The sequence below is a fragment of the Solanum verrucosum genome, unplaced genomic scaffold (assembly GCF_900185275.1).
Source record: "Solanum verrucosum unplaced genomic scaffold, falcon-dt-bn FXZP01000259.1, whole genome shotgun sequence".
NCBI lineage: Eukaryota > Viridiplantae > Streptophyta > Magnoliopsida > Solanales > Solanaceae > Solanum > Solanum verrucosum.
Genome location: NW_026019973.1, coordinates 551,028 through 576,546, shown reverse-complemented (window position 1 = coordinate 576,546; position 25,519 = coordinate 551,028). Strand labels below are relative to the sequence as shown.

The 25,519-nt window shown below is 36.5% G+C and overlaps 1 protein-coding gene across 1 annotated transcript; it reads left to right on the top strand.

Moving 5' to 3' along the window:
* Window positions 1-2,028: 2,028 nt before the first annotated feature.
* LOC125817225 (uncharacterized) lies at window positions 2,029-25,242 on the top strand. Its single transcript, XM_049496771.1, has 20 exons — window positions 2,029-2,466; window positions 3,088-3,247; window positions 4,014-4,345; window positions 5,809-5,890; window positions 5,992-6,310; window positions 7,375-7,433; window positions 9,276-9,365; window positions 9,577-9,668; window positions 10,015-10,113; window positions 10,194-10,271; window positions 12,238-12,322; window positions 12,515-12,573; window positions 12,675-12,744; window positions 12,887-12,978; window positions 15,409-15,471; window positions 15,831-15,897; window positions 21,039-21,302; window positions 23,014-23,130; window positions 24,485-24,637; window positions 24,730-25,242. The coding sequence occupies exons 1-20, from the start codon at window positions 2,036-2,038 to the stop codon at window positions 24,811-24,813; spliced, it is 2,796 nt and encodes a 931-aa protein (XP_049352728.1). The 5' UTR covers window positions 2,029-2,035; the 3' UTR covers window positions 24,814-25,242.
* The last annotated feature ends 277 nt before the right edge of the window (window positions 25,243-25,519 follow it).

Sequence of the window (25,519 nt, the reverse complement as noted above, 5' to 3'; positions counted from 1 at the left end):
TCCGATTAATGAACATACATTTCCCCACATGTAATACCCTCACCATTTCTTCATTTTTTCATCTACATACGGAAGATATTATTTAGAATTCATGAATATGTTCGATAGGTGCAGATTCTAAAATATAGAAGAACTATACAAAATTGAATAAAAATATTATTTATTAATAATTTGATTTTAAAATGATAGACATCTCTGTCATTAATAGTTTAGTTTTTAAAATATCTTTATGTACTTTTAGGTTAAAAATATCTTCTTCTGTTTTTTAAAGATACATTATTTTTCTAATAAAGATATTGTAACTCACCAACTTAATATTCTGAACAAAAGAAGTTAGTGCTATAAAGCATAAGAGACTTATAAAATTGAAATAATTACATTATAGTGTAATTTAAAAAGTTATATTACACGATTTAGTTGGTATCCAATGCTTATCTAAATTGGTCTAATTCCATATTTTTCTCAATAATGAAGTTCCATCATTATTAACATTTTTTTTTCCACAAACATATATCAAATAATTGTTATCTTCTACCATAAAAAAATTGAATAGATTCAATTGCATTTTTTCGATGAAATTAAATATTTATTTCAAAAATTATCTCAATAATTTACTTTTGATCTATATCTCAATCTACTTATCAAAAAAAATTATTTTTCACCTTGCTTTATAATGAAACTTTGCTACTGATAACAACGTCGTATAATTTTATATAATACTATATATATATAATCTTGTATATCAATTTTATAAAAAAAAAATATAAAACTTTTGTTTGTCGTTGTATTGAGTTGAGTTTTTAGGCTAATTTTTTTGAAACTAAATTATTTTAATTAATATTTTTTGAGATAGTTTAAAAAGGAAATGTTATTACCTAACACCTTGTTTGGATGGTTGTTACATGTTGTAATATATTGTATTGTTAATTTAAACTCTATTTGTTTTAACTGTTACTTAAATTCTATTGTATCATATCATATCGTGTAAAAATTCATCCTTGGGTAACGATGAAAAGACTCATTTTATGTAATGATCGATTTGCTATGATCATGTCGTTACCTTAATATTTTCTATTCATTTTATCTTTATTTATTTATTATTTAACTAGTAAAATTACCCGCGCTTCGCGCGGGCATTTAATATCACAAAATATATAAAATAATACTTAAAAACCTAGCCACTAAAACACTATATTATCTTACATAAAAAATTCATAATGTAAAGGAAAATGAAAATTCTTACATCTTATCATTTATTCCTTAATAACATAAGCATAAATTAATGATTGTAAAAATACATACCAGAATATGTAACATAAGAAATAGTGTCGCTGAGTCACTCAACATGAGTAAAATACATAAATATTTAATTGTGAAAAAGAAGAATAAGAAAAGGTTCAGAATTTTCGTTGTTTCAAAATGAGAGGAAGACAACAAACGGTAGTATGAACAAATATTTATTCTGCCTTATCGGAAATGTTACAACTATTTGGAAAAGTTGCAACCCTTCAAAAAGGCCACAACCTTTCAAAAAAGTCACAATTTTTCATAAAAGTCACAATTTTTTTATAAAAGTCGCAATTTTTCATAAATGTCACAGCTTTTCATGAAAGGGGAGACTAGTTTTAGAAATAAATAAATAAATAAAAAGGGAATTCTGGTTTGTGGTGGCGCCACGTAGACGGGCCTAAGGTTCTCTTTTCTCTCTCTATATATATATGATATGATAATTATATTTCATCTTTTATCTTACCTTTTCATAATAATTCTATTCCAATTCTACTTTTCTTGTAGATTTATCATTCAAATTATGAATGTATGACATTATATAACGACAAAAAACAATAAAAATTATCCAAATACTATATTTATTAATACAATAAAAAAATAAAAAAATAAAAATACAACACAACACACTATAAATACGATACATTGTGAAACAATACTAACGATCATCCTTACATAGTGTTAAATTGTTACAAATACAAAAACCCTTACATAAACCCTCCAAAAAACATTTCTTTCAGCAGCAGCCATGGCCGAACAACAGAACTCCCAACTCTCATCTCTTCGTGCTCTCGAGCTTCGTCTCTTACATTGCTCTATTCCATCCTCCTCTTCTTCCCATCAATCAACACCCACTACTTCTTTTTATCACCTCCATACCCTTATTGAACAAGTTCTACTATTCATCGAATCGGGCCAATACACACAAGCACTCTCATCTGATGGAGCTAAAGCTATTTTCACCTCACAACAACTGAATCATCATAAGCTCAACGATTCTTCCGAGTTTGCTGAATCTTTTTACTCAGAATTTGTGCCTCAGTGTGTTACTCTGTTCTTAAATGCAAATGGGGTTGAAGATTCTGCTCCTAATAGTGTTGCGAAGTTGTATAAAGCAATTCTTGTCATGGCTGTTGCTGTGGCGGCTCTTCTTGGTTTTACTCAGTGTAATATTACTGGGTTAGTCTCTATTTAACATCCCTTTACATATTTGCTCTCACTTGTCCTTTTTTTTTTCTGTGGTTTTTGGCAATTTGAATCTATTTTCTTTATGCTACTGAAAGATTTCTGTTTTGTGCATATGTCCTCGACAAAGAAAGACTTTCAACATTAGACATTGGAAAGTTTTTCAGTAGTCAAGTTAATTTTATCAATGCCCATTTAATATTACCAATTATTGTTTCCAAGATCAGTTTTTGATTTAGCTTGAGCATTAGTTTTAAGTGTGGGTTGAAATTAAAATTTCTTATATAAAAGAAATGTAGAGAATTCTAAGACAGTTTTCAATTACATAATTGTTAGGCCCTTCGAATGCTGTGAAGGATGATTAAAAGACTGTAGAAATTAATATCTTTCTGTAAAATATGTAAAAAAGAAAATCAAACGTGAGAAATTTATGTAAAATATTTCAGTTAGACAAGAATTGTGGACCTTTTGAATGGAATGAAGGATGATTATATTGTGTAGAGAAGTACTATTTTCAACCTTTTGATGCCTGGCTTAATGCATTGGTGGTGTATAAGCAGAGCTATATGTTTCTTTTGTTGTATTTATTGAGTCTGTTACTTTGTTATTTTATAGGCCAATGGTGAAGTTGCCGCCAATGCCTTTAGGTGCAATAGTTTTTGGTGACGAAGAGATAAATACTGATTCTGGTGGATGGTCAGAATGGGAAGTGTGGGCGCAAAAGGAGTTGATGTCAGTTGGTTCTGACTTGCGCGCTAAATTTTCGAATTTGCAGGTAAATTTCACTTCATTACATATATCGTGCTAAATGACGCGTATGAGTTCTCTTGTGAGCATGAACTAGTAATGACACATTTGGTGTTTCTGGAAATTTCGATGTCGTATATTCTGTCAAGTGTAGGGTCATTTATTGCCTATTTATCGTGATAGGTAAAGCTGAAAGTTATTGACAGGATGAAAAGCTCTATCTGCTTGTTGTAGATTACTTTACCCATTTGAAGCAATAGAAAGAAAAAAGTCTGTATTCCATCTTGTCAGAACCATTGAGATGAAAGAAAGAAAGAGAGAGATAATTGTTGGTATTGATTCTAACTTGATTTTAATGAAAGGGAAGATACACCTAAATATAGGTGTGAAATAGAGAATTGAGTGTGAATGGGTAAATACAGTAAATCTAGCACATTGCGCCGCTTGACCCGCTCATTAAATCTGCGCCTTTTGGTACCAAACTGTACTCTCAACAAGTTCATTGCATAGACTTAATAATGGGTTATTTAAAACTTTCTATGGGATTAACCTACAAGTTTTGATAATGTAAAATGATACAGGGAAGCATATTATTCTGCAAGTATGCATCCATCTTATGCCTAGTCCTTTTTTCTTTTTTTGAGTTAATATATCTGTATGTGTGCTTCTTGGAATAAATGCCTACAAAGACTTATGTTTTCCTTATTAGCCAAATTGTTTTATTGCATACACCACTGAGTTGATGCCAAAGTTTTCCTTTTCATTTTCCTCCCACTTTGGTCCTCCTTCTGTAGTATATAACCTTTGCCAAGATACTGCTTATGAGGACGAAAGATCTTTTGTCAGAAGGAAACGACTCGGGAGTGGATGGAGCCAGAAGCATCTCGTGGTGGTTAGCTAGGCTGTTAATCATCCAACAAAAGTTGTTAGATGATCGCTCGTCTTCTTTGTTTGATCTATTGCAAGTCTTCATGCGTGAAAGTTTGCAACATATTGGTTCTCTGGAGAAAATTAGATATTATTGGGCTTCTCTGATATCAGAAGAGGATGCTTCTGCTATTGTATCTATGCTTCATTTGGAAGCAGGAATAATGGAACTTACCTATGGGCGAGTGGATGCTTCCAGGTTAGCTATTTGATGTAGAAGCTTCTATGATATTTTCAGTCACAATTCTTTAACTGTGCAAACCTGGGTCATTTGCCATGGATTGCCTATCCAAAGTTAGTAATGATTTCATTTTCATGCTGGCTTCTATACTTGTGTCAGTCTATAGACAGGGCTAAAAAGATAATAATAAAAGCTCATCTCATTAGAGTTGCATGATATGTATTCTGTCAGCTAACGGATGACTGCTTGTGAACCTTGATTTTGTTTTGCTGTAATCTGGATCTTTTATTTGTGATGCTGTTCATGCTTGGTCTTCCTTTTCAGCTGTATTTATCTTTTCTTGTTAGATTGTTAATTATCTTCCTTTTCATTGAGCTGTCCCTGTTTCGTCTTTTAATTATTCTTTTTAAGTTCTTTAGCCCTGTATACTTGACAGTTTATCTGTATCCTATAAATCATACTTGGGCAGGAAACAACAAAAGGCAAAGAGAAAATTTTAATAGTTGTTCTTAGCTGCCTATCTCAGTGGCATGCATCCAGTGTTTTGGACGGGGAAAGGCGACAAGGGTCTGCCTCGCCTCGCCTCATGGCGAGGTGAGCAGCGAGGCGCTCGCCTTTTTGAATTGAGGCGCCAATTAATACCAAAAATTTAAAATATTTAATTGCATATATAAATATCCCAAATCTCAATAGAAATAACATATATTAGCAAATACTATATTAATTAGTATAAAACTAAATTGAGTAGGGCAGAAATAAAAATAGAAGGATTGAATTTTTTTTTTAAAAATGTAGGTAGATTGCAGTAATGCAGTCAGTTAGCAGTAGCTTCAAAATAAATAACAGACAGAGTCTGCAGTTCTTCTGCATATGAAAGAAGAAGAAGAGAAGAAAAAATAAAATCTAAAACCATACCTGCTGAGTGCTGAGCAGCTGAGGTCTCTTCGTCAGTAGTGAGGAGAACTGGAGAAGAGAGGAAGAAGAAAATCGCGAAGTAGTGAGGGAGGAGAACTGGAGAAGAGAGGTGGCGAAGGCGCAAGGAGAGAAGAAGTCCAAGGCTTGCAAAAACACCAAATAAACCCTAAATTGCCTTTTAATTATTAAATCAGATCTTTTTAAAAAAAATAATAAAAAGGCGGCACCTTATCGCCTCGCCACATCACCATTAGCCTTTTGTCGCCTTTCTGAACTTGCCATGCCTCATTAGTTAAAGGCGACGAGGCAACGCCTTGCCTCGCCTCATCACCTTGGGCGAGAGGCGAGCGCCTTTCAGAACACCGCATGCATCTAAGCTGTATTTTTTACCCATTTTGCTATCATCCGTCATTTTATTTTGTTTCATGGCACAGGTTGATTTCTTTGTGCAGTAATTAATGATCTCAGCTTAATTATCTAGTATAATGAATCTGCTCAACAATATAGTGTTCCTACTTATCTGGAAGCATGGCATTAATCCCTACCTGATATAGTTTGTTTATTAGGGTCCATTTTGAATCAGCTGCAGCAACATCCAGACTTAATTTTTCACTAAGTGGGGCTTTGGGCTTTCGCACGGTACACCAGGTATGTTTTCTCATATGTCATTTGGAAATATGTCGGTGTTCACTTATCGCTGAAAAGTTCTTTTCATAAGCATATACTTAAAGGGTGCTCTGCTAATACAGGCAGAACCGAAAGCACAGCTTCTTCTTGTAGGTAGCGCGGATGGTGATGATTGTAGTGCTTCACTTGGTAATGATTTCCAAAATAAGGTTTCTACCCAAGGTGAAAGTGCTTTTCCTCAACGTCCCAGTGAAACTCATGAAGCATCTGACATATTGATGACCCCTAGATTCTTGGAAGATGATAAAAAATCAGAATGTAGCGCACAAGATGCTCAAAATCACAGCATGGCCTCTTTGCAATTAAAGCCTACTCAGCAAGCAGCAATTTTAGCACAATGTCTTTCTATTGAGAAGAGAGCTCGGAGTGATGAACTGCAAAGTAAGCTGCCTGACTGTGTCATTAGGAAAACCTATTTTGCTATTCTTTTGTTTGCTGTTGCTTTATTTGATAATAGAAAAAATTATCTTACCATCTGACTAGCATAAGGTATGACTGTTAAAGGGCATTGTTTCAGACAATGTGGAACATACTCCCTTGGGATATTTGTTACTCCTTTTTTTTTTTTTGGACACTTCAAAACCCTTTTTCATACAACTTTCTCAATGTTCAGAAATTTGCAATTATAAAATACTTGGAAACAGCACCATTTCCTCTTTTGATTCTATTGCCTAGGTAGATAACCACCATGAGTGGGATTACTTGATAGGAACTCTGAAGGTCAATGAATGATCTTTACTTGATTGCTTTCAAGAAGAAATCATTGCTCTTCATCTGAAGTTAGCACGTTTTCACCTTACTAGACTTTGCATGAGTTCAGTCAATTTAAATAAATTAGATTTTTTTTTTCCTGATTTGAAGTCCTTGAATTTCTGAATTAACTTCTAAGTGCAAACATTTTAATTAAGACATGTACGAGAATACACCTCTAGGAAATATAGATGATGTAATTCAGTTGGTAGATTTCCTAGGATCCTTGTAATTAATGTGAGGTTCTTAGGCTCATTGTTGATAATTTTTTTGGAGGTGGTCAGCATAGCCCTTAATGCTTAGGAATACGAATTACCAATTTTCAAAAAAAGAAAAGAAAAGAAAAGAAAAGAAAAGAAAAGAAAAGAAGAGAGATGCAGGAGAATACTTAGGCTTAGAAAATGCAAATGAGATGGCTGTTGCCTGCAGATAACAACCTGGGAAAATCGGTAAGAGCATTGGTAATGCTGACGAGCTTGCTGAAAAGAAATGGTTAAAGACAAATAGACCTCTCCGGATTTCTAGAGGCCAAGTAATGCTAATCTCAAAAGTGTTTAAAATTATAGATGAAGCATGTATGATGTGGAAGTGGGGTCTATCTTTACTTTATCAGGGGGAACCAGCCGGGGGAATTCGGAATGGGTGCAGAGAGCATCCGACGGGCTTTGTTTCTCATGCGTGTGCTACTGTTTCAGGGTGGGAGATGGCTCCTTATATTGAGGCAGTTGATTCCCAACAGTCATCACCTTTTACGGTGAGGTTTATCTTGTTTCATTCTAACTGTATTTTGTTCTTTTTGCATTGCAATTGCTTTAATTGAAACATCAGATTCAAAGTTACACACCGAACTTTTAATTATGGCTATAAAGGTCCTCGCCCTCTTAGGTACATGGTTCTAAAGATTCAATCTCAAAGCGGTACTAAAGATTAGGTAGAAGAATAACTATAACTAGAATTCTTCGCCCCTCCCCTTGTACCAAGAAGCAAGTTCGGAACATAAGGATAATGGGCTCGTCTATTATAAGTTATTAGTTTATGGAGCTATCTCAGATATCTCGAGTAAGGAGATGGGATGGTAAGCCTATCTTAAAAATAAAAAGCCCTATGATGAGCTAACTTGGCTTGGTGCAGGAAAAGGAATCACAGCAAGAAAGAAGGCTAGGAGAGATAGGATACTTTCCTTTTTTAGGATTTCTACCAGAGGATGACTGAACTGCCTTTCCTTTCGAACTGAACTACCACGACTCTCGCTAACTGCATCGGATTCTTTGGATAAAAGAAGACTTAGCTGGTTTTACCATTTTAGCCTAATACAGTTTTATATCTTTCTAATGTTGAATTGGCAAATAAAAATCGTGTTAACAAGAGAACCAGAGGTTTCTGACTTGCTTTTATGCAAAACCTATACAAGAACAAGTAACATAATCCATGTAGTCAAAAGCTTAACCCATCCAAGCCATGAATGAGTGCGGGTTTGATAGTTAAGAAAAACTTATTTTTTTTATAAGTAGAAATGGAACTGTTTGAGGGTTTGCAGCAAACAATAGTTGAAGTGAATGACCTGAATTGCTTAAACTCTTGGCGGTAATGCTTGCATAACTTTCTTTTTCTTCTATAAAGCTATTGTTTGCAGTTGCAAAATGATATAGGGAACTTTAGATTATCAATTTAGTTACCTTCCTTTTCTCTTTTCTTCTTCATACTCTCCCACCCTTCCACTTTCTTTTTTTATAACCGTGGTGTCCTGACCAACTTTTGCGCACCTCAACTAATTCCACAATCCTGCCACCTCCTACCAATAACATGTACCAAGTAACCCTACCCACTAAGACTAGGACAGATGAGAAGAAATCATGAAAGAGATGGTTTTTTGTCGGGTGCAACTCATGTAGTCGTAAATCCCATGTGCCAAATTACTTGGCTAGAAAATGAACTTGGGGAGCTATCAAAAAGTTGTGGAGGACAATTTTGGATTTATTTTTCCTTTTCATTTTTTGAGCTTGGAGGGCAAGTTTGGTCTTCTATAAAAGGATGATCATTTTTTGTTGTTTAACCATCCCAAAAATCATATATCTTTGTGAGAGTAGAGAGTTGAGAGATCAATTCTCTTAGGTGTAACTGGGATATCTTCCATTTCTTTGTTAATAATATAAAGGCAGGTGTTCTCTGGTGGATGTAGGATCACTTTGATCTGAACCACATTAAATCTTGTGTTCTTTCTATTATGTTTTCGCTAACAAATCACTTAGTGTTTTTGTCTCTACTGAGATTTGAACCTGAGACCTCATGGTTTTCAATCCACTTTGTTGACCACTAGGCCACACCCTTGGGTGCTCCACTTTGTTTTATTCCCTTGAAACTTCAAAAGGATATATACAGATGCTTTAGTTGGTGTCACAGCTCCCTTAATAGTATGTTAAAAGGAAAATCAGATTTATAGTCATCTCTGTGTATTGCATCATCTTGCTGGTACTTCTCGTTTAGCTTCTATGGGATCATTCTCGTTCCAGGCTTTGTACTGTACTTGCTTTATAGTGAGCTTTATGTCATTATATGATGGAATGTCAACAGACTCAAGCATTTTTCTTTCATTCAGCTACAACATTTGTGTGATATATTACGCATTCGGTGGGAATCAACTCGCAGCCGTACAAAGCAGCGTGCATTGCTGATGATGGATAAACTGGTAATTTCTGGGGACTTCTAAAATTCAAATCCTCCCCTTGGATCTAATCTATCAGGGAGAAAACAAAACGGAGCACCAAGTATATTCAAGTTGATGAAAGCAGATTGAATTCAAAGTTCATTCTATGCTCATTAGTTATCCCATTTGGATCTTGCTTTTTGCAGCGAGAATACTTTTGCTTGTGTTAAAATGATTAGTTGAGCTACCTCAGGTTCAGGGCATATATGATCCTTCTCCTGGAGCTACACAAAGGATGCATTGTTGTTTTGGAGTTAGTATCCCTACGATTCCTGCATTGCGCAAGTACAGTTGCTCTTCTCTCTATCCAAATTTACTTTCTTGGGTTTTCTGAAAAACTCTTTCATTTACATGCAATGTTACTAATTCCTGAATTTTTGGCGTCATGAATTTTAGTCCCTTATATAAAAACTAACTTGTGCACTTGGTGCAAAAATGACTGGTAAATTGATGATACTAGTTGTGCTGATTAATAATGTTAAACAGACACTGTGTTTCCTTTTTCTTCTGAAAAATATTCATTTAGTTTGGCTAGGTATTACTGAACTAGTTTTGTAAATATGTTTGCTAAGGGAATGTCGTCTCATAATTAGATACAGTGAGTTAACAAGTGCAATCAGTTCTTGTTCAGGGAGTATGGAGATCTGCTAGTGAGCTGTGGTTTGATAGGGGAAGCTGTTAAAGTGTATGAGGATCTTGAGCTTTGGGATAACTTAATATACTGTTATAGGTACAATCGAGATTCTTAAAACATGACTTTTTTCTGCGGCTCTGTGCAGTTTCAGCTGAAATATTGTTTGAATCTTGTAGGCTAATGGAGAAGAAAGCGGCAGCAGTTGAACTAATCAAAGCTCGGTTATCTGAAAGACCTTGTGACCCTAGGTTATGGTATACTGACGAAACTCTACCTTCCTTTTATCATTTTAACTGTTTTTCCTGTTTCTAATTTTGAATTTCCGCTAGCTTAAGAAATAGAAATCTTCCGAGTCATCAAAAGAAAACATGTGCATCTGTTGATCCATACAAGGTATCAAGGGCATGATTTAGAGAACAGGAGGTTTAATGTTTTAATGATACAATAATCATTCACTTTTATCATGAAACTTATTTGTATAATTCAATGGCCTCTTTTTCAATAGTCCAATAAGCTGCCATAGTTTCATTTAGCATACATAAGCAGCACTTTATTTTCTCAAAGAGGCCTCCAATGTTGTTATATGTCTGTGATACATGTTCATTTTGAACATCCGAAGCATCCTTTAATAAAAAACTTGACCAATGAATTTGGAGTTTTTTGGAAAAAGCACGACTATGAAAGCAAGATGTTGATCCTTGTAGTCCTTTTATGGAGTTTTGTCTTTTCATTACATCTTATGAGATAATGTGACGTCATTATCAGCCTCCAAAAGTTACTGCATATATAGAGATGCGGTGCAAAATTTTTGTACTGAGATAAAGCTGTAGTGTTAGAATTTTTTTGGGCTTTAAACTTGAGTCAGAAATTATTATGCAAGTTTGACAAGTCAACAGTCCTTTTTGTTTTATGAGATGACTTCTTTCACCATTTAGGTAACTGCCCATGGTTGTTTATGCTACAAAATTTGCCAATATTTCCTTATGTTTTAAGGTTAATTGGTAAAACATAGACTTAAGCACTTTTGTTTGCATGTTAATGATGGGGGTAAAGATGATAACAAGTTACCTCGGGTTAAGTTGTAGTTTTTTTGATGACGACGATGTCTGGGCTAGCATGCATGCACCTCGACTATTCCACTTGGTACTTGCTACTGCTTCATTGACTCATGTTAAGTTTGTATTTTTCGGGGATAGCAAGAGATGAGACTATTATTCCTACGTTTGGTTACAGAACTTGGTCCCTGAATTATAATCGCAATGTTACTAATCCGGAAATAAGGTCAGAGTCGGTGATCTTATTGGACAACTCTTATAACAATCCCTATTTTTAAGCATTCCTTTCCCTCATGTTTGGCCCATTTTTCTTCATCTTGCTACCCCCAACTCTACCCTGCATCCACGATGACCTATTAGTTTGCCGTGTCTTGTATTCTGATATTAATTTGTTATATTCTTTTTGTTTTTTGTGCCAATTGTAATAATAACCTTACTAATTGCCGTCAGGGCTTTGGTGTAAGAGCAAAACACGTGATGTGATGTCTAGGTTAGGTTCACGTTTCAGGTTCGAACCCTGCTTGCATGTAAATGCCTGATATTTAAGTGGAGAAAGGTAGAGGGACGGTCCCTCCACCTTTTGAACCTTGTGCCACTAGCCTTCGGTGATTTCTTGGTTGTGAAAAAAAGTGAAGAACCTTAGTAATCGCTTCAGTTGAAGTTGTCTTTGCCACTGAATGTTTGATTAGTTGGCAAAATGTTGCTTTTAGGACTCTGCCAACACTTCCTGAGAAATCAAAATTTATCAACACAAAAATGTCAAGGGTTATTTTGACCAAGTTCTTATCCCAGATTCAAGCCTTCCTGTACTCATAAAAAATTGCAATCCTATCAATTTTACCTTACTACATTCCAGCAGCAATGCGATCTTCCATCCAGAGTGTCCTCGTGCTAATGATCTTCCCTATCTCTGCCACAAGCAAAGGACTGTTAACGACAATGAGATGTATTCACTTTGTAATTAGAAAAAAGGTCTTCGCTGGAGAAGCTTTTGCATTATTAAGTTGTTGGTCATCTTCCTCTCCATGCATTACAATGAATTCATTTATATTTATTAGATGCACCATTTTCGTTTTTATACTTAACTCTGACCTCCGTTACCATACTTGTTATTTTGTGTTTAGGTATAAATTATGTGGTATAATACCATTTCATCCTCTTTTAGGTGTTCCCTTGGAGATGTTACAAGTGATGATAAATGCTATGAGAAAGCCCAGGAAGTGTCTGGGAATAAGTCAGCTCGAGCACAGGTGAATCAAAATGTCTTGTTGCCTACCTTAGTGATTGCAGTTGTTTTTTCTATTTTCTTTCTTTCCTTGTCTTCTAAAATTTTTTGGGATCCAAATTCTTTTTACAACCTACCTTAGTGATTGCAATTGTTTTTCTATTTTTTTTCTTTCCTTATCTTCTAAAATTTTTTGGGATCCAAATTCTTTTTACAGCGCGCCCTTGCCCGTAGTGCATACAACAGGGGGGAGTACGAGAAGTCAAAAGATCTATGGTTGGCTTATCTGCATGCTTCCATTCACTTGATAATTGTTATATATCAACTAATTTGCTCCCACTTATACACTGATTTGATTATATTTCCTTTATATTCAGGGAATCTGCAATGGCAATGAATTCTATGTATCCAGATGGATGGTTTGCACTTGGTGCTGCTGCTTTAAAGGTCTGTATTTTCATCTGTATGATTGTGATTACTCATGGCTATAAGCTGTAAGGGAATGCACCTGGTGCTATGTAGTGTTCATTTCTCTTCCTTCTGCTATGTATTCACTACATGATTTCTGGCTTCGTCTGGAACATTACAGGCTAGAGATGTTGAGAAGGCACTGGATGGCTTCACACGTGCTGTTCAGCTTGATCCTGAAAATGGAGAGGCTTGGAATAATATTGCTTGCCTGTATGTTCTTTCACCCTTGCATTTTAGGAAATTTATAGGTCAGATGACATGTGTTGGTCTTATTTGTTGTCTGTTTATAGGCAATCAAATAATGAATCCAATTATCTGTTGGACCAAAAGTCATTTATAGATTGGTCTGTCATCTAGTCCAGCAAATAAATTAAACGATCCTTGTATAAAGGAGAAGTAAGGAAGGCACTTGGTATAGTAGCTAGGTGTTTGTACGTGTTTCAGTAAAACATAGATCATGTTCCTCAGTAATGTCTAATACAGACAAGAAATTAGTAAATTTCAGCTGGTTCTTTTTCTTCTTTTACTTTCTTTTTAACTTTTTTCCAAGAATTAGATTCTTGAAGAATTTGCAGCTAGCACTAGAATTTCAGATTTCATCCAGTTTTTGAAGTGTTTCTTGTCATGGTGCAACTTTTATGATATCTAGCAATTTCATATTTGCTACCTGTGAAGAGTGAATTTTAAGCAAACAGGTATTGTGGCTGAAATGTTAAAGCAACTCTTTTTGTTTTTGAGAAAGGTAAAACATTTACTTCTATATATCCACAGGTATACTACATCAAAGTGTAGTCCCCCTCCAAAAAGTTCTACTTACATCATTCCTAAGATCTTCTAGTTACAGCCAATCAGTAACATTAAACACATCAAAGTGTATCTCCTATCATTACTTGCTTACACCAAAAATAGTAAAGCCCTAGGCTGTTTGTCTTTATCTTCTGAATATTGTTTTGTTTTCCTTCAAAACATCTTTGATTCCTCTCCTTCCAAACATCTTTGATTCCTTTCCTTCCAAATTGTCCACCAAATGCAAGCTGGGACAATCCTCCATCTCTTCTCCTTTTTTCCTGCATTTCCATCCCTGTTCCAGCATTGTAGGACTTCTATAATTCTCCCAGGCTTTGTCCACTTGATCTTCCTCTTGTGGATGAACATCTGCCACAATTGATCTGTCCTTTTGCAGTGTAAAAAAGAGATGGTTGACTGTCTCCACCAGTTCTTCACATAGATAGCATCTAGAACATAGATTGGATTTCCTCTTGTTCAAGTTCTCATGTGTCAAGACTGCCTCCTTTGCCAAGAGCCATGTGAAGTAATTCACCTTGTAGGGAATTACTGTTCTCCAGATCATCCTCCAGCACCATCCTGCTTGCTGCACCTCAGTAGAACTGAGTTCTCTGTATGCTGATTTTATAGTGAATTCTCCCCTTCTCTCCCCCTTCCATACTAGTCTATCTTCCTCTCCTGTCATGAAATCTTGCTATGGTTGTCATTTCCCAATCATTTAGGTTCCTTCTCAGAAACAGGTTCCACCCTTGTCCAGTTCATAATCCTGCCACTGTTGCTTCTTGTGCTTCGCTCAGACTATGTAGTACAGGGAAAGCATGTTTGAGTGTCTCCTGTCCACACCAAATGTCATTCCAGAAAGCTACTTTTTCTCCATTGCCCACCTTACAACTTGTTCTCTCCCTGACCAGTTGCCATAGGTTCCTGATAGATCTCGATACACTACAATTATCATGGTTGGTCACCACCTCTGTCATCCATTTGTCCTCCATTTATGGTGGTCACATAAGTAACTCTTGATAAGTGAGATCATTATACCTATTAAAACAAGTTGAGATCATTGCATGTAAGCTCAACTGTGATCAAATGAGTAGAAACTCCAATCAGGCTTTGCATTGGAAGTTCGAAATTATGGAGTGATAAGATGAGTGAGTATATAACCCTCAGGGGTTGGCCTGCTGGCAATTGACTTGAGCCTTGGGGTTTGCTCCCTTTCAAGGTCTCAAGTTCGAAACCCAGTGGGTGCAAACAATTTCTGAGGGCCATCGGACTGGGTTAAACCTGAATTAACCGTGGTGCACTTGCGGGAAACTCCTTGCCGAGGGCTTGTGCACCCCCGGGATTAGTCGGGGCTCAAAGAGACTCGGACACCCGGTGCAAATCAAAAAAAAAAAAAAAAAGATGAGTGAGTATATTTCAGAGTATTGGAGGTCTCTACTTTCTTATGGCAGGGAGTCAGCAGTTAATACACATTTTCCTTTTCAAATAAAACTTGTGTACTTTTCTGATTTTCTTTTGAACTTATAAATTGATAACTACTGCAATAGCAATATTATAATTTAAATAGGTGGAGGTAAGTAAGATGTTTGTTTTAGTTCGAGGCTACTAAGCATGTTAATGAAGGAAGAAATCGAGTGTAATGGACATCCTTACAAACTATGATAAGAAAAAACAACCATTGACTTGGTAAAGTTGGATTACAAGGCCAAGGGGGTTACACAAAATACTGACACCTCTTTGCGGATTGAATCTATCCTGCTTGCATTACTTCTTTGTCCTTGGAAAATGTCATAATAACTTTTTATTTCTTCTTCTATTTTTATCTTTTCATGTGTTTGGTTCTTGACTGTGCAGGCATATGGTTAAGAAGAAAAACAAGGAAGCCTTTATTGCGTTTAAGGAAGCATTGAAGCTGAAGTACAAACTTCCTGCTATACTCTCCCTACATTTCATATTTTATTTTTTCTTCTGGTGTCCATATGTATGTCTTGCACTTTCTTTAATGAATGTCGCTCAGGAGGGGCTGTAAAAGTGGGAGGATATGAAACCCATCCTTCCCAACCTCTCTAGCCCAGCTTTTTCTGATCCCCAGTACTCACACACTTCTTTTACCACAACAAAACCCAGTTTTTCAACCCATCCACAGTTGGATTAAATCTGAAAGTATACTTTTCACTTCCTTTCCCCCTCTACCAGAGCAATGGAAGAAAACACACTTGGTAAAATCATGCTGTCCCACTTTGAATTTTTTGTTTGATTTCGGAACCCTTTAACAGGCGAGACAGCTGGCAGATGTGGGAAAATTTTAGCCGCGTTGCTGCAGATATTGGAAATTTCAGTCAGGTATAGTCAACATTATATGCAAAATCTTTTTGAAACTTAAATAGTTTCTCTAAGTCGGTTGCAACCATCATGTGTCTGTTGATCTTTGATGGGATAGACTTTTCTTTATGTAACTGCTCCCTCCATTTCAATTAATATAAGAAAAGATATTGAAAATAAAGTTAAAATCCATTATCCAGTCTTCTAAGATGTCCTTCAAATCACCATGTCAAAAAGAACTCCATAGAAAAATCTGAACTATGGAGGAAATAAACCACATAATACCCAGTGAAATGCCACAAGTGGGATCTGGGGAGGGTGGGATGTATGCAGACTTTACCCTCTACCTTTGTGGGGCAGAGAGGCTGTTTCCAATAGGCCCTCGGCTCAAAAGAGATGTCTACAAAGCAGGATTGCAAGAAATATTTTATTTTTCACCAGAAGTCTAATAAGAGAGAAGGTTTAAAGTATCAGATCAGGTAATAAACTGGTGTGGCTTCTTCATAATTTTCAATATATAGTGCATCCACTTTGACGGCCACATACTTCCAAATTCCAATATGTTGAAATGGTAAAAGAAAGTACCTGAGGTGTACACAGTTAACCTTCTTAAAAAAAAGTACCTGAGGTGTACACAAAGCGGAGTGTCTCTATCACTTCAGAAGAAACAGAATTGGTGGGGGTAAAAGTTACAGTCAGCTTTTTGTAACAGCTTAAGATTTTGGTTTACTAAGGCTAGCAATAGCATATACCATAGAGTCCCATTATATATACTATTAATTAACCCATTTAAAACTTTGCTAATCAAGTATAGTTTCAGGACAGATCCTCATTCAACTCGTTGTTATGGAAAATTCCTCAGTATCAATTCCAAATATTCTGAACAAGGGAAGGTTCACCATGATGAGGCGGGGGTTATTTTCCCCCCTTAAAGATGATAGAGCGATTAATAGAAAAGAGAAAAGAAAGACTAGAGTACGAGCTAACTGATCATAGGCTTTCTCTAGGTCATTGAATATCATCTGGGGATCCTTCTTTTATCCTTGTAAATTTTCCTTCTAGAAAACTATATAACCCACAAGAGGGATTGTGATTTGCTGAGAGCTGAAATATTTTCTTATAGGTGATCAATTTTCTCCTTTGTAAATGGAGGAATACTTGAGCTTTTGTACTCATTCTGTTGTTGTTACTTGGAAATGCCATTTCATGACCCTCTGAAGAACCCATCCCTTTGGTGGCACCAAACAACAATGTTTTTTTTTTTTTTTTGATAAGGTAACTTTGTATTCACACCAAAAAAAACTCATCAAGTAACAACTGACGAGGTGGGATTTACAACCCCATAGGGCATCCTGATAACCAAAAACCCAAAAAAGAACTTTACAATTGTCCTATGAAGTCCACTAGACTTACTACCTCCCCCACCATATCCTGTTTACACCAAAAATACAGCAAACTCAGACTCTTCATCTTGATCTTCTGAATGCTGCTAGCTTGCCCGTCATGGGATCTTTCATTCCTTTCCTACCAAAGTGTCCACCAGATGCAAGCTGGAATATGTTTCCACCAGTCCTCTTTTGTTCTTCTTCTTCTGCTCATTCCTTCCCAGTGTTTCAGCATGTCTAAAGAAGTTCCTGGCATTACCCAGCTAACTCCAAGTATACATAAGAACACGTGCCACAGATTTACAGCTGTTTTGCAATGTAGGAATAAGTGGCTGTTAATCTCTGCCTCTTTATCACACATATAACACCTTGAGCAAATCTGTATACCTCTTCTCTGTAACCTTTAGTGAGTTAAACATGCTTTTCTGATCACCAGCCATGAGAAACATGACACCTTTAGTGGAATTTTGATCTTCCAGATTAGCTTCCATGGCCACTCCATTCTCATTCTCTGGTTATGATTCATATTCCAGTAGCAGGATTTCACTGTGAAACTCCCTTTGTGGTGCAGCTTCCATATTGGACTGTCAGGTCCTTCTGTGACACCTGGGAATGGGTTCAGCACCTGCAACTGCCCAGCTACTCTACTAATCTCCCAGTCATTTAGAGCCCTTCTGAAAATCAGGTCCCTCCCTTGAGGAGTCCATACCATGCCACTGTAGCTATCTGTTGTAGACTTAAAATAAATTGATCTGGGAATAAGGTTTTCAAGTCCCTATCCCCTATCCAAATCTCATTCCAAAAATCAGTTTTAACCCCATCTCCAATTTTGAATGATATATTGGAGGTGAAAGAAGGCCATAGTCTTCTGATAGTTTTCCAAACAGAGCACCCAAAAACACCTGTTACTTCATCAGTGATCCAATTATTTTGAAGACCATATTTACGTGAGATGAATCTTCTCCATAATGCCAAATCTTCAATACAGAACCTCCAAAGCCACTTTTTCAACAAACTAACATTCTGTACTTTTAACTTTTTTATCCCCATACCCCCTTGTATTTTGTTGAGGGTCACCTCATCCCATTTGACTAGGTTGTACCCAAGCTTCTCTTTGTTCCCCTGCCACAAGAAGACTCTCCTTAGTTTGTTGATTTTCTTCTCTATGTTTCCTGGGATTGGGAATAGGCTCATCATGTAAGTTGGAAGGGTATCCATTACTGACTTTATGAGAGTTAATCTGCCTCCCATAGATAGGTATTGGCTCTTCCATCTTGTCAGCTTTCTCTCACTTCTTTCCAACACTTCACTCCATACTTCCACTTCTTTATTTTTTGCACCAAGAGGCATTCCAAGATATTTAGTTGGTAAGGAATCCATTTGGCATCCTAGGTTCTCAGCAAGTATCTGCATATTGGTAACTTGGTTAACAAGGTACAAGCAACTTTTATGCCAGTTAACATGTAAACCTGAGATGCCCTCAAAAATGGTTAGGATGGCCCTCAAGTGCCTAATTTGCATTACTTCAGCTTCACAGAATACCAAGGAATCATCTTCATATAACAGATGTGTGATTTCCATAGTATTTCCCCTGTTAGCATTTGCAGGGAAACCTCTTATCCACCCATTCTCACTTGCTCTTCTGATCATAGAATTGAGGCCTTTTATTGCTAAGATGAATAGGAAGGGTGATAACGGATCACCTTGCCTTAGACCTCTTTGTGATTGGAAGAAACCTTCTGGACTACCGTTGATGATAAGAGAGAATTTCCCTGTAGATATACAAGTTTTGATCCAGTTTGTCCATTTGTTCCCAAAGCCCATGTCTCTCAGAATTTTTAGAAGGAAAGACCAGTTGACATGGTCATAGGCCTTTTCAATAACAAGTTTACATAGGACTCCAACTAGCTTCTGCTTCACCCTACTGTCCACCAATTCATTCGCCAATAATGCTGCATCCATGATCCGTCTTCCTTTCAAGAATGCCATTTGGTGTTCATCTACCAATTCTCCCATGACAGTCTTCATTCTTTCTGTAAGGAGCTTGGCTATGATTTTGTATACTCCACCAATCAGGCTTATTGGTCTGAAGTCCTTCAATTCTTCTGCTCCATATTTCTTGGGAATTAGTGCTGTAAAAGTGGCATTGAAAGATTTCTCAAACATTTCATTCTGATGGAAATTTTGGATTGTTTGCATCAAATCATCTTTCAAGGTTGCCCATCAAACTTTGAAGAAACTCATGGTGTAGCCATCAGGCCCCGGGGCCTTATCCCCATCACATTGTTTGATAATATTTAGCACTTCTTCTTCAGTGAAAGGCCTTTCTAGCCAATCTTGTTCCTCCTGGGAGATTCTTGGACAGTTAACATACTCAAAAGAGGGCCTCCACATCTCAGATTCAGTATAGAGTTTCCTGTAGAACTCAATCATATTAACCTTGATAGCTTCTCGATCTTTAACTTCCTCCCCGTTGATTATCAATCTATCACTGTTATTGTATCGCTTGTGGGATGCTGCCATTCTCTGGAAAAACCTAGTGTTATTATCCCCTTGTTTTAGCCCGAGAACACGGGACTTTTGCCTCCATCTAGATTCCTCATTTTTTGCCAAATCCTCCAACTCCACCAGAACTGTTGCCCTCACCAGTAGTTCATCCTCAGATAAAGTTCTAGTGTTTTGAGCTAGATCAATATCAGCTAATTCTTTGAGAAGACTATCTTTCCTGTTGCATAACTCCCCACACACTGATTTGTTCCAATCTTTGAGTTTTTGTTTCAACATGTTTAGCTTCACACTGAGCTTGTAGTCAGGGCAGCCCTCCACTTCAAATTCGTTCCACCAACTATGGACAAGCCCCTCAAAACCATCAACATTGAGCCACCAGTTCTCAAACTTGAAGTATGACTTCCTGTGGTCCCCGTCTCCACATTGCAACATGATAGGGCAGTGGTCAGAAGTCACTCTGGGCATGATCAATTGTCTGATATTCCCGAAAGCTTCTCCCCATTCCGTTGTCTTTTTGCCATTATAATATGTGAATGCATGTAGAATAGAGTTGGCTCCATTCAAGCAGTGAAAATGAATTGTATTTAATTTTCATTTTGGTGTAAAGAGTTCTTTGTAGAGGATGCAAAATTTATTCTATAAAGTTTGGAAGCCTTGTAAAGTTTACTAGGGCTTTAGACTGTAGATATTGCTACTAGTTATGCTGATGAATAAATGTTTACCATTTTTAAAAAAAATGTGAAAGTATCACTTACTTTCTGGCTACATAAATTACACATTAAATAAATGGAAAAACTAATTTAAGTACCTAACCATATAATAATGAAGAACTTTACCTGGATTGGGAGTGACAGGATCATGCTAAACCAAAAACATTGCCTTTGAGGGAAGCAAGCTTCTGAAACTATGCTGCTCGTGTTCCGTTGCAGGCATATATTGATTTCAAGTCCTTGTCAAAAAATGATTTCAAGTCCTTTCTCCATCTGTGCAATTGAGTCCTTTTCTTACATTCAGTTGTACCCGTAGAAAGGTCGAGCATTTACTTTCCTCACATTTGCTTTCTTTCTCAAATTTATTCTCTTTTCTCAAAAAAATTCCCGTTTCTTTCTCTAGAAGACAATGCAAAACAAATTCCTAATATCTCAAATACTCTAACAAGGAACTTCTCTTGTTTTTAATGTAAAATATTCAGCACAATGTTAGTGCTGCCATCACTGAAGTTTTATTTGCTTATGAAAAAGCTGAATTTGATTAGTTTCTTCGTTGAAGGCACTGGAAGCAGTACAGAAGGTGTTGGATATGACGAAAAAGAAGCGAATCGATGTCGAATTACTGGAGAGGATGTTGCAAGAGTTGGAATTACGGACTGCAACTAGCCATTCTGAATGCGATGCTTTGAGGGATAGCAGTGGTTCTGCTGAGGCTGGCTCCAACATCATTAGTGTTGATCCATTGACCAGCTCGGACAAAGACCTGGCAATAGAACGGGAAACTGAGCACTTGATTCAGTCAGTTGGGAAAATCTTACGGCAGGTAAACCATAACTGTTGATTGACAACTTTCCTTGTCTTTTGTTTTGTTTCTGTAGTTTTCTGGTCAGAGTAAAAATGGCCCTTCAGCTCCTAAGTTCAAGCTGCCATTTATTTCTTCTGCTCCTGAATCCTGATTCCTTTAAACAAATATTTGCACAACAGCTATAAGGCTTAATGGACTCATGTAGAAAAGAAATAGGTAGGCATAGAGTAGAAAGCTTGATGATATTTCCTGAGCATTGTCTATTGTCTATTAGCAATACAAAGAACGTAAGCAAAACACACAGGATTGTGAATGATTACTTTCTCAGTTAAAAAAAGTGACAGGTTTGTGATTTTTTTGCGTATATTTCATTCTTGCTAATCAACTTTTAGATTATTAACAAAATTCTCAGAACAAGTATGATGTCTTTGCTGCATGTGCCGTTGTTTGGTTAACCCATTGTCACGATCTAAATGTGGCACTAGGGGTGGCTAACTGGGTAAAATTTATGGTTATCCGCTCGATTAACCCATTTTAAATGGGTTGGTTATCCGATCATTTAAAAGTGAATCAGATATGGATCAACCCATATTATCCATCATAAAATATGGATTATCCATGGGTATCCACCTATGGCACTCCCCTTAAAGTATGTAAGGGTGTAGGAACGTAACTTCTAAAATACACTTATTAAGGGTGTGTTTGGTATGAAGAAAAATATTTTAAAAATATTTTCAATTTTCTCATGTTTGATTGAATTAAATGTTTTGGAAAATATTTTTCAAATGGACTTATTTTCTTATAATTTAAGAAGAAATGACACTCATAAATAAAGTAAGGGAAAAAAATTCAAAACTTTCCTTAAATCAGGAAATATTTTTTCAAAACTTTACTTAAACCTCATCACCTGAAACGGTGGGGACATGGGATCCGACCCCAACCCGACTCTCGATCTAGACCCGGACCCTAAATTTTGACCTCCAACCTCAACTCAGGACCACTCATTTGTCAAAAAAAAAATTCTAGAAAAACACGAAAATATTTTCGTTCATACTAAACCCACTCTAAAATGAGAAAAGAATAAGGAAAAAATCTTGTAATCTGTAGTACTTATTTCCTTACATATTATCCATTGGCTTCCCATCTTTATCCATAATTAAGCTATCCAGAGTACCAAAACACAAAATAGAGTATCAATGCTCAAAACAAGAGTTGAGTTGTTACTATGCTCATTCCCTAGAATATTTGGGTTCTATGGACGAGTTGTCTGTCCTTCGGAGGTCCTTGGTTGTACGACCTGCAGGGGAAGAGTAGTGTTACTAAGAATAACCATTTCATATTGGTATATATTGGGAATTAATCTGATTAATGGGATCATCTACTTGAGAAACCACTGAAAATTGTGTAATTAATTGGACCTGTCTGCCCAGCAGGCAATTTCCATGCAACTAGACTATCTCTAGTCCCTGCTATGCTAGCAATAGGAAATCCTTAGAGAACTGGATCTCTTGATTCCTTGCAGCCCAGCTTGGAAGCTTGAGTATAGATTCCCGATGCTCGTGGAGCAGGCCTGGGTCAGCTGTCCCGTAGACCTGAAATGATCCAGCCATATGTCTGATAGGATATCTTTTGTCTACAAACAAAACAAAAACAAAGTTGGTTTTTAGTCCAAAAATGGCACAATTATATAATCTAGCATCTAAGTGAAGAACCTTTTACTTTGATGTAGATTGTTCAAACTGGTGGGAATGCTGAGATTTGGGGGATCTATGCGAGGTGGCATAAACTCAAAGGAGATCTTGCGATGTGTTCAGAGGCCCTTCTTAAGCAAGTCCGATCATACCAGGTAAGACAGCAAATTAATTTTTCATACCTGCGCTTATGCCGATGTTTTTACATGCTTCTTCAACTTGTTATCACTACCTTTGTTGAAGCTTGTAAAAAGGCAGCCATCTGTTGGAGAGAAAAGGTTATGTACAAGATGGTCCAAGCAAGATTGTGCGTCTCCCTTATGATTGTGATTATTTATCTCTGTGAAGTTAGAAAAGAATAGGTGTTGCGTGTGAGAACAAATTTCTAGTCCTTAACTTGTACTTTGTGTTGACGTTTTTGGAACTAATGAATGTTCCTACTATGAAGCCACCATAGAAGTTCCTTATTTTTTCATCTGTATTGCTGCTAGTATTTGATAAAAATACTGTATTGTTAGCTCACATGCTTGTCTTTCTTTTCCTCACAAAATTATAGAGCTTGAATCCCTCATCTTTTCTAGTGTGTGACATAGCTGCTTAATAGAGAGACCTTTTTCATTTGGATGGCACTCCCAGTGTGAAGGACTGTCGTCAAACCATTGGCTACTTATTCTTATTTTCTAATATATGTCGCCAGAATTTATGTGAGGAAGAGAGTGATATAGTTTGGCTATTGGCAGTCAAATGCTTTATAGAGGAAAGCTAAAGTGTTAAACTACTTTTCAGCTAGCAGTACTAAATTGCTGTATGGGCTGGAAGCCATCACTGAGGATGCAGTTTGATCTTATGCGAGTTCTCTGCACTTTTGCAGAATAATGATTGTTTAGGTTTGTTGTGTTCATATCCCTAGTTTATATAAGCTAGAACAGCTAGGTCCCAGGAAGATAGATATTTGGTTGGGTAAGATGACAGAGTAAAGCTGAGTAAGATAAATATGGAGGATAGGATATATGAGGGGGAGATAATTGATAATGTGTTTGTTCAATGGTTGTCCAATGGTGCGTTTATGCTGGTAAGTTAACCATTCATATTTATTGCTTCTATTGGAGCAAAAAGGATGACTAACTTATTAGGGTTAATGCTATCTTTGACTTAAAAATTCGTTAGCTTTTGGTTTATGGTTGTCCAATGGTGCTTATCTTCCAGAAGTTTTAGCATTCATACATATGGTTTATACTCTGCTTTGAGTGCACACTTATATGCTCTACCACTTCATTTCCTGTCAGTTTTTATGGCGGACTTCCTGCATTTTGCAGAGTATATTTGCTTGTCTTGCCATTTTTCTAATATTGTCACCTCCCTGGACCTTGTCTTTTTGCTGCCAAAGAGCAGTGTAAATTTCTTCCGCTAATGTCGCCAGGCTAAAGAAGTCCTTGTACATGCTTAGATAATTTATCAGGCTTTGACATTTTACTTTCTATTTCCGATCTCCCCACAATGACTTCACAGGGATCTGACCTATGGAAGGATAAAGACCGGTTTGCAAAGTTTGCACATGCCTCGTTGGAACTCTGCAAGGTTTACCAGGAAATATCTCGACGTAATGGTAGCCGTAGGGAGTTGTCTGCCGCTGAGATGCACTTAAAAAACACAATAAAGCAGGTAGTTCTTTTGGTCTCCAAAATTGATGTGCTTGCAGTATACCTTGTCATAACCGTTACTAAGCAAAGCAACTCACTTTCTGTAAAATTCAGGCCGAGGCTTTCTCCAACACCAAAGAGTATCAAGATATCTTGGCATGCCTTGATGAGGTGAAGGCAGCACAAGCTACACCCTGATCATATGCTTTCTGCTGAGTCATTTTTTCGAAAGGTGAAATCGACATCTCCTGGACAAACATATTGGCTAATACGACATTTTTCTCTGCGCAAGATAAATGAATAGCTCTTGTTTTCATGGGAAAAAAAAGAGGGTCCTCACAGATTTCATTCCAAACTTATGAACTTTCAGTTTATCACTTTCCAGGGCAAAATTAATGTTATGCACTTAAAAGGACATACAATTGTAACCCTCTCGATCAAGAATGCCGTGAAGAAATTCAAAGTCCAAAAGTTGAGACCTATGCAGCCTTTGATTCATGAGGGGAAGATCTGTAGACTGTAATATATTATATGTCAATGTCTCATTCTGGATAAGTGGTTTGCATATTCTCTTTCTCATTTTTTTCAGAACTCTATTACTTAATTGAATTCACTCCATTAAGTAAACCATTTTGTATTTATCATATTTTATACACAAATCATATACTAAAACATGTTTTAAGCCTTAAAAGTCATTTTTTTAAAGCCAATTCAAATGGACTCTAAGAGTTAATATCGCAACGTAAAGTTGATGATGAGATTAGAAAAAAATGATATTGGATGGTAAGCGTTGATACTGCGACATAACAATGATGTTGTGATGATAAGAGTTTATGTAACAACATTAAATTGACAGCCATTCTTTCTTTCCCTTGGATTTGATTTTTTTCATTTTTAATTACAA

What these genes read in the sequence shown, in the direction of transcription:
- LOC125817225 (XM_049496771.1), top strand. Translation starts at nt 2,036, where the DNA reads ATGGCCGAACAACAGAACTCCCAACTCTCATCTCTTCGTGCTCTCGAG. An exon ending in AAGGAAGCATTGAAGCTGAA is followed by an intron (nt 15,472 to 15,830) that starts GTACAAACTTCC and finishes ACCCTTTAACAG; the next exon opens with GCGAGACAGCTGGCAGATGT. An exon ending in AGCAAGTCCGATCATACCAG is followed by an intron (nt 23,131 to 24,484) that starts GTAAGACAGCAA and finishes ATGACTTCACAG; the next exon opens with GGATCTGACCTATGGAAGGA.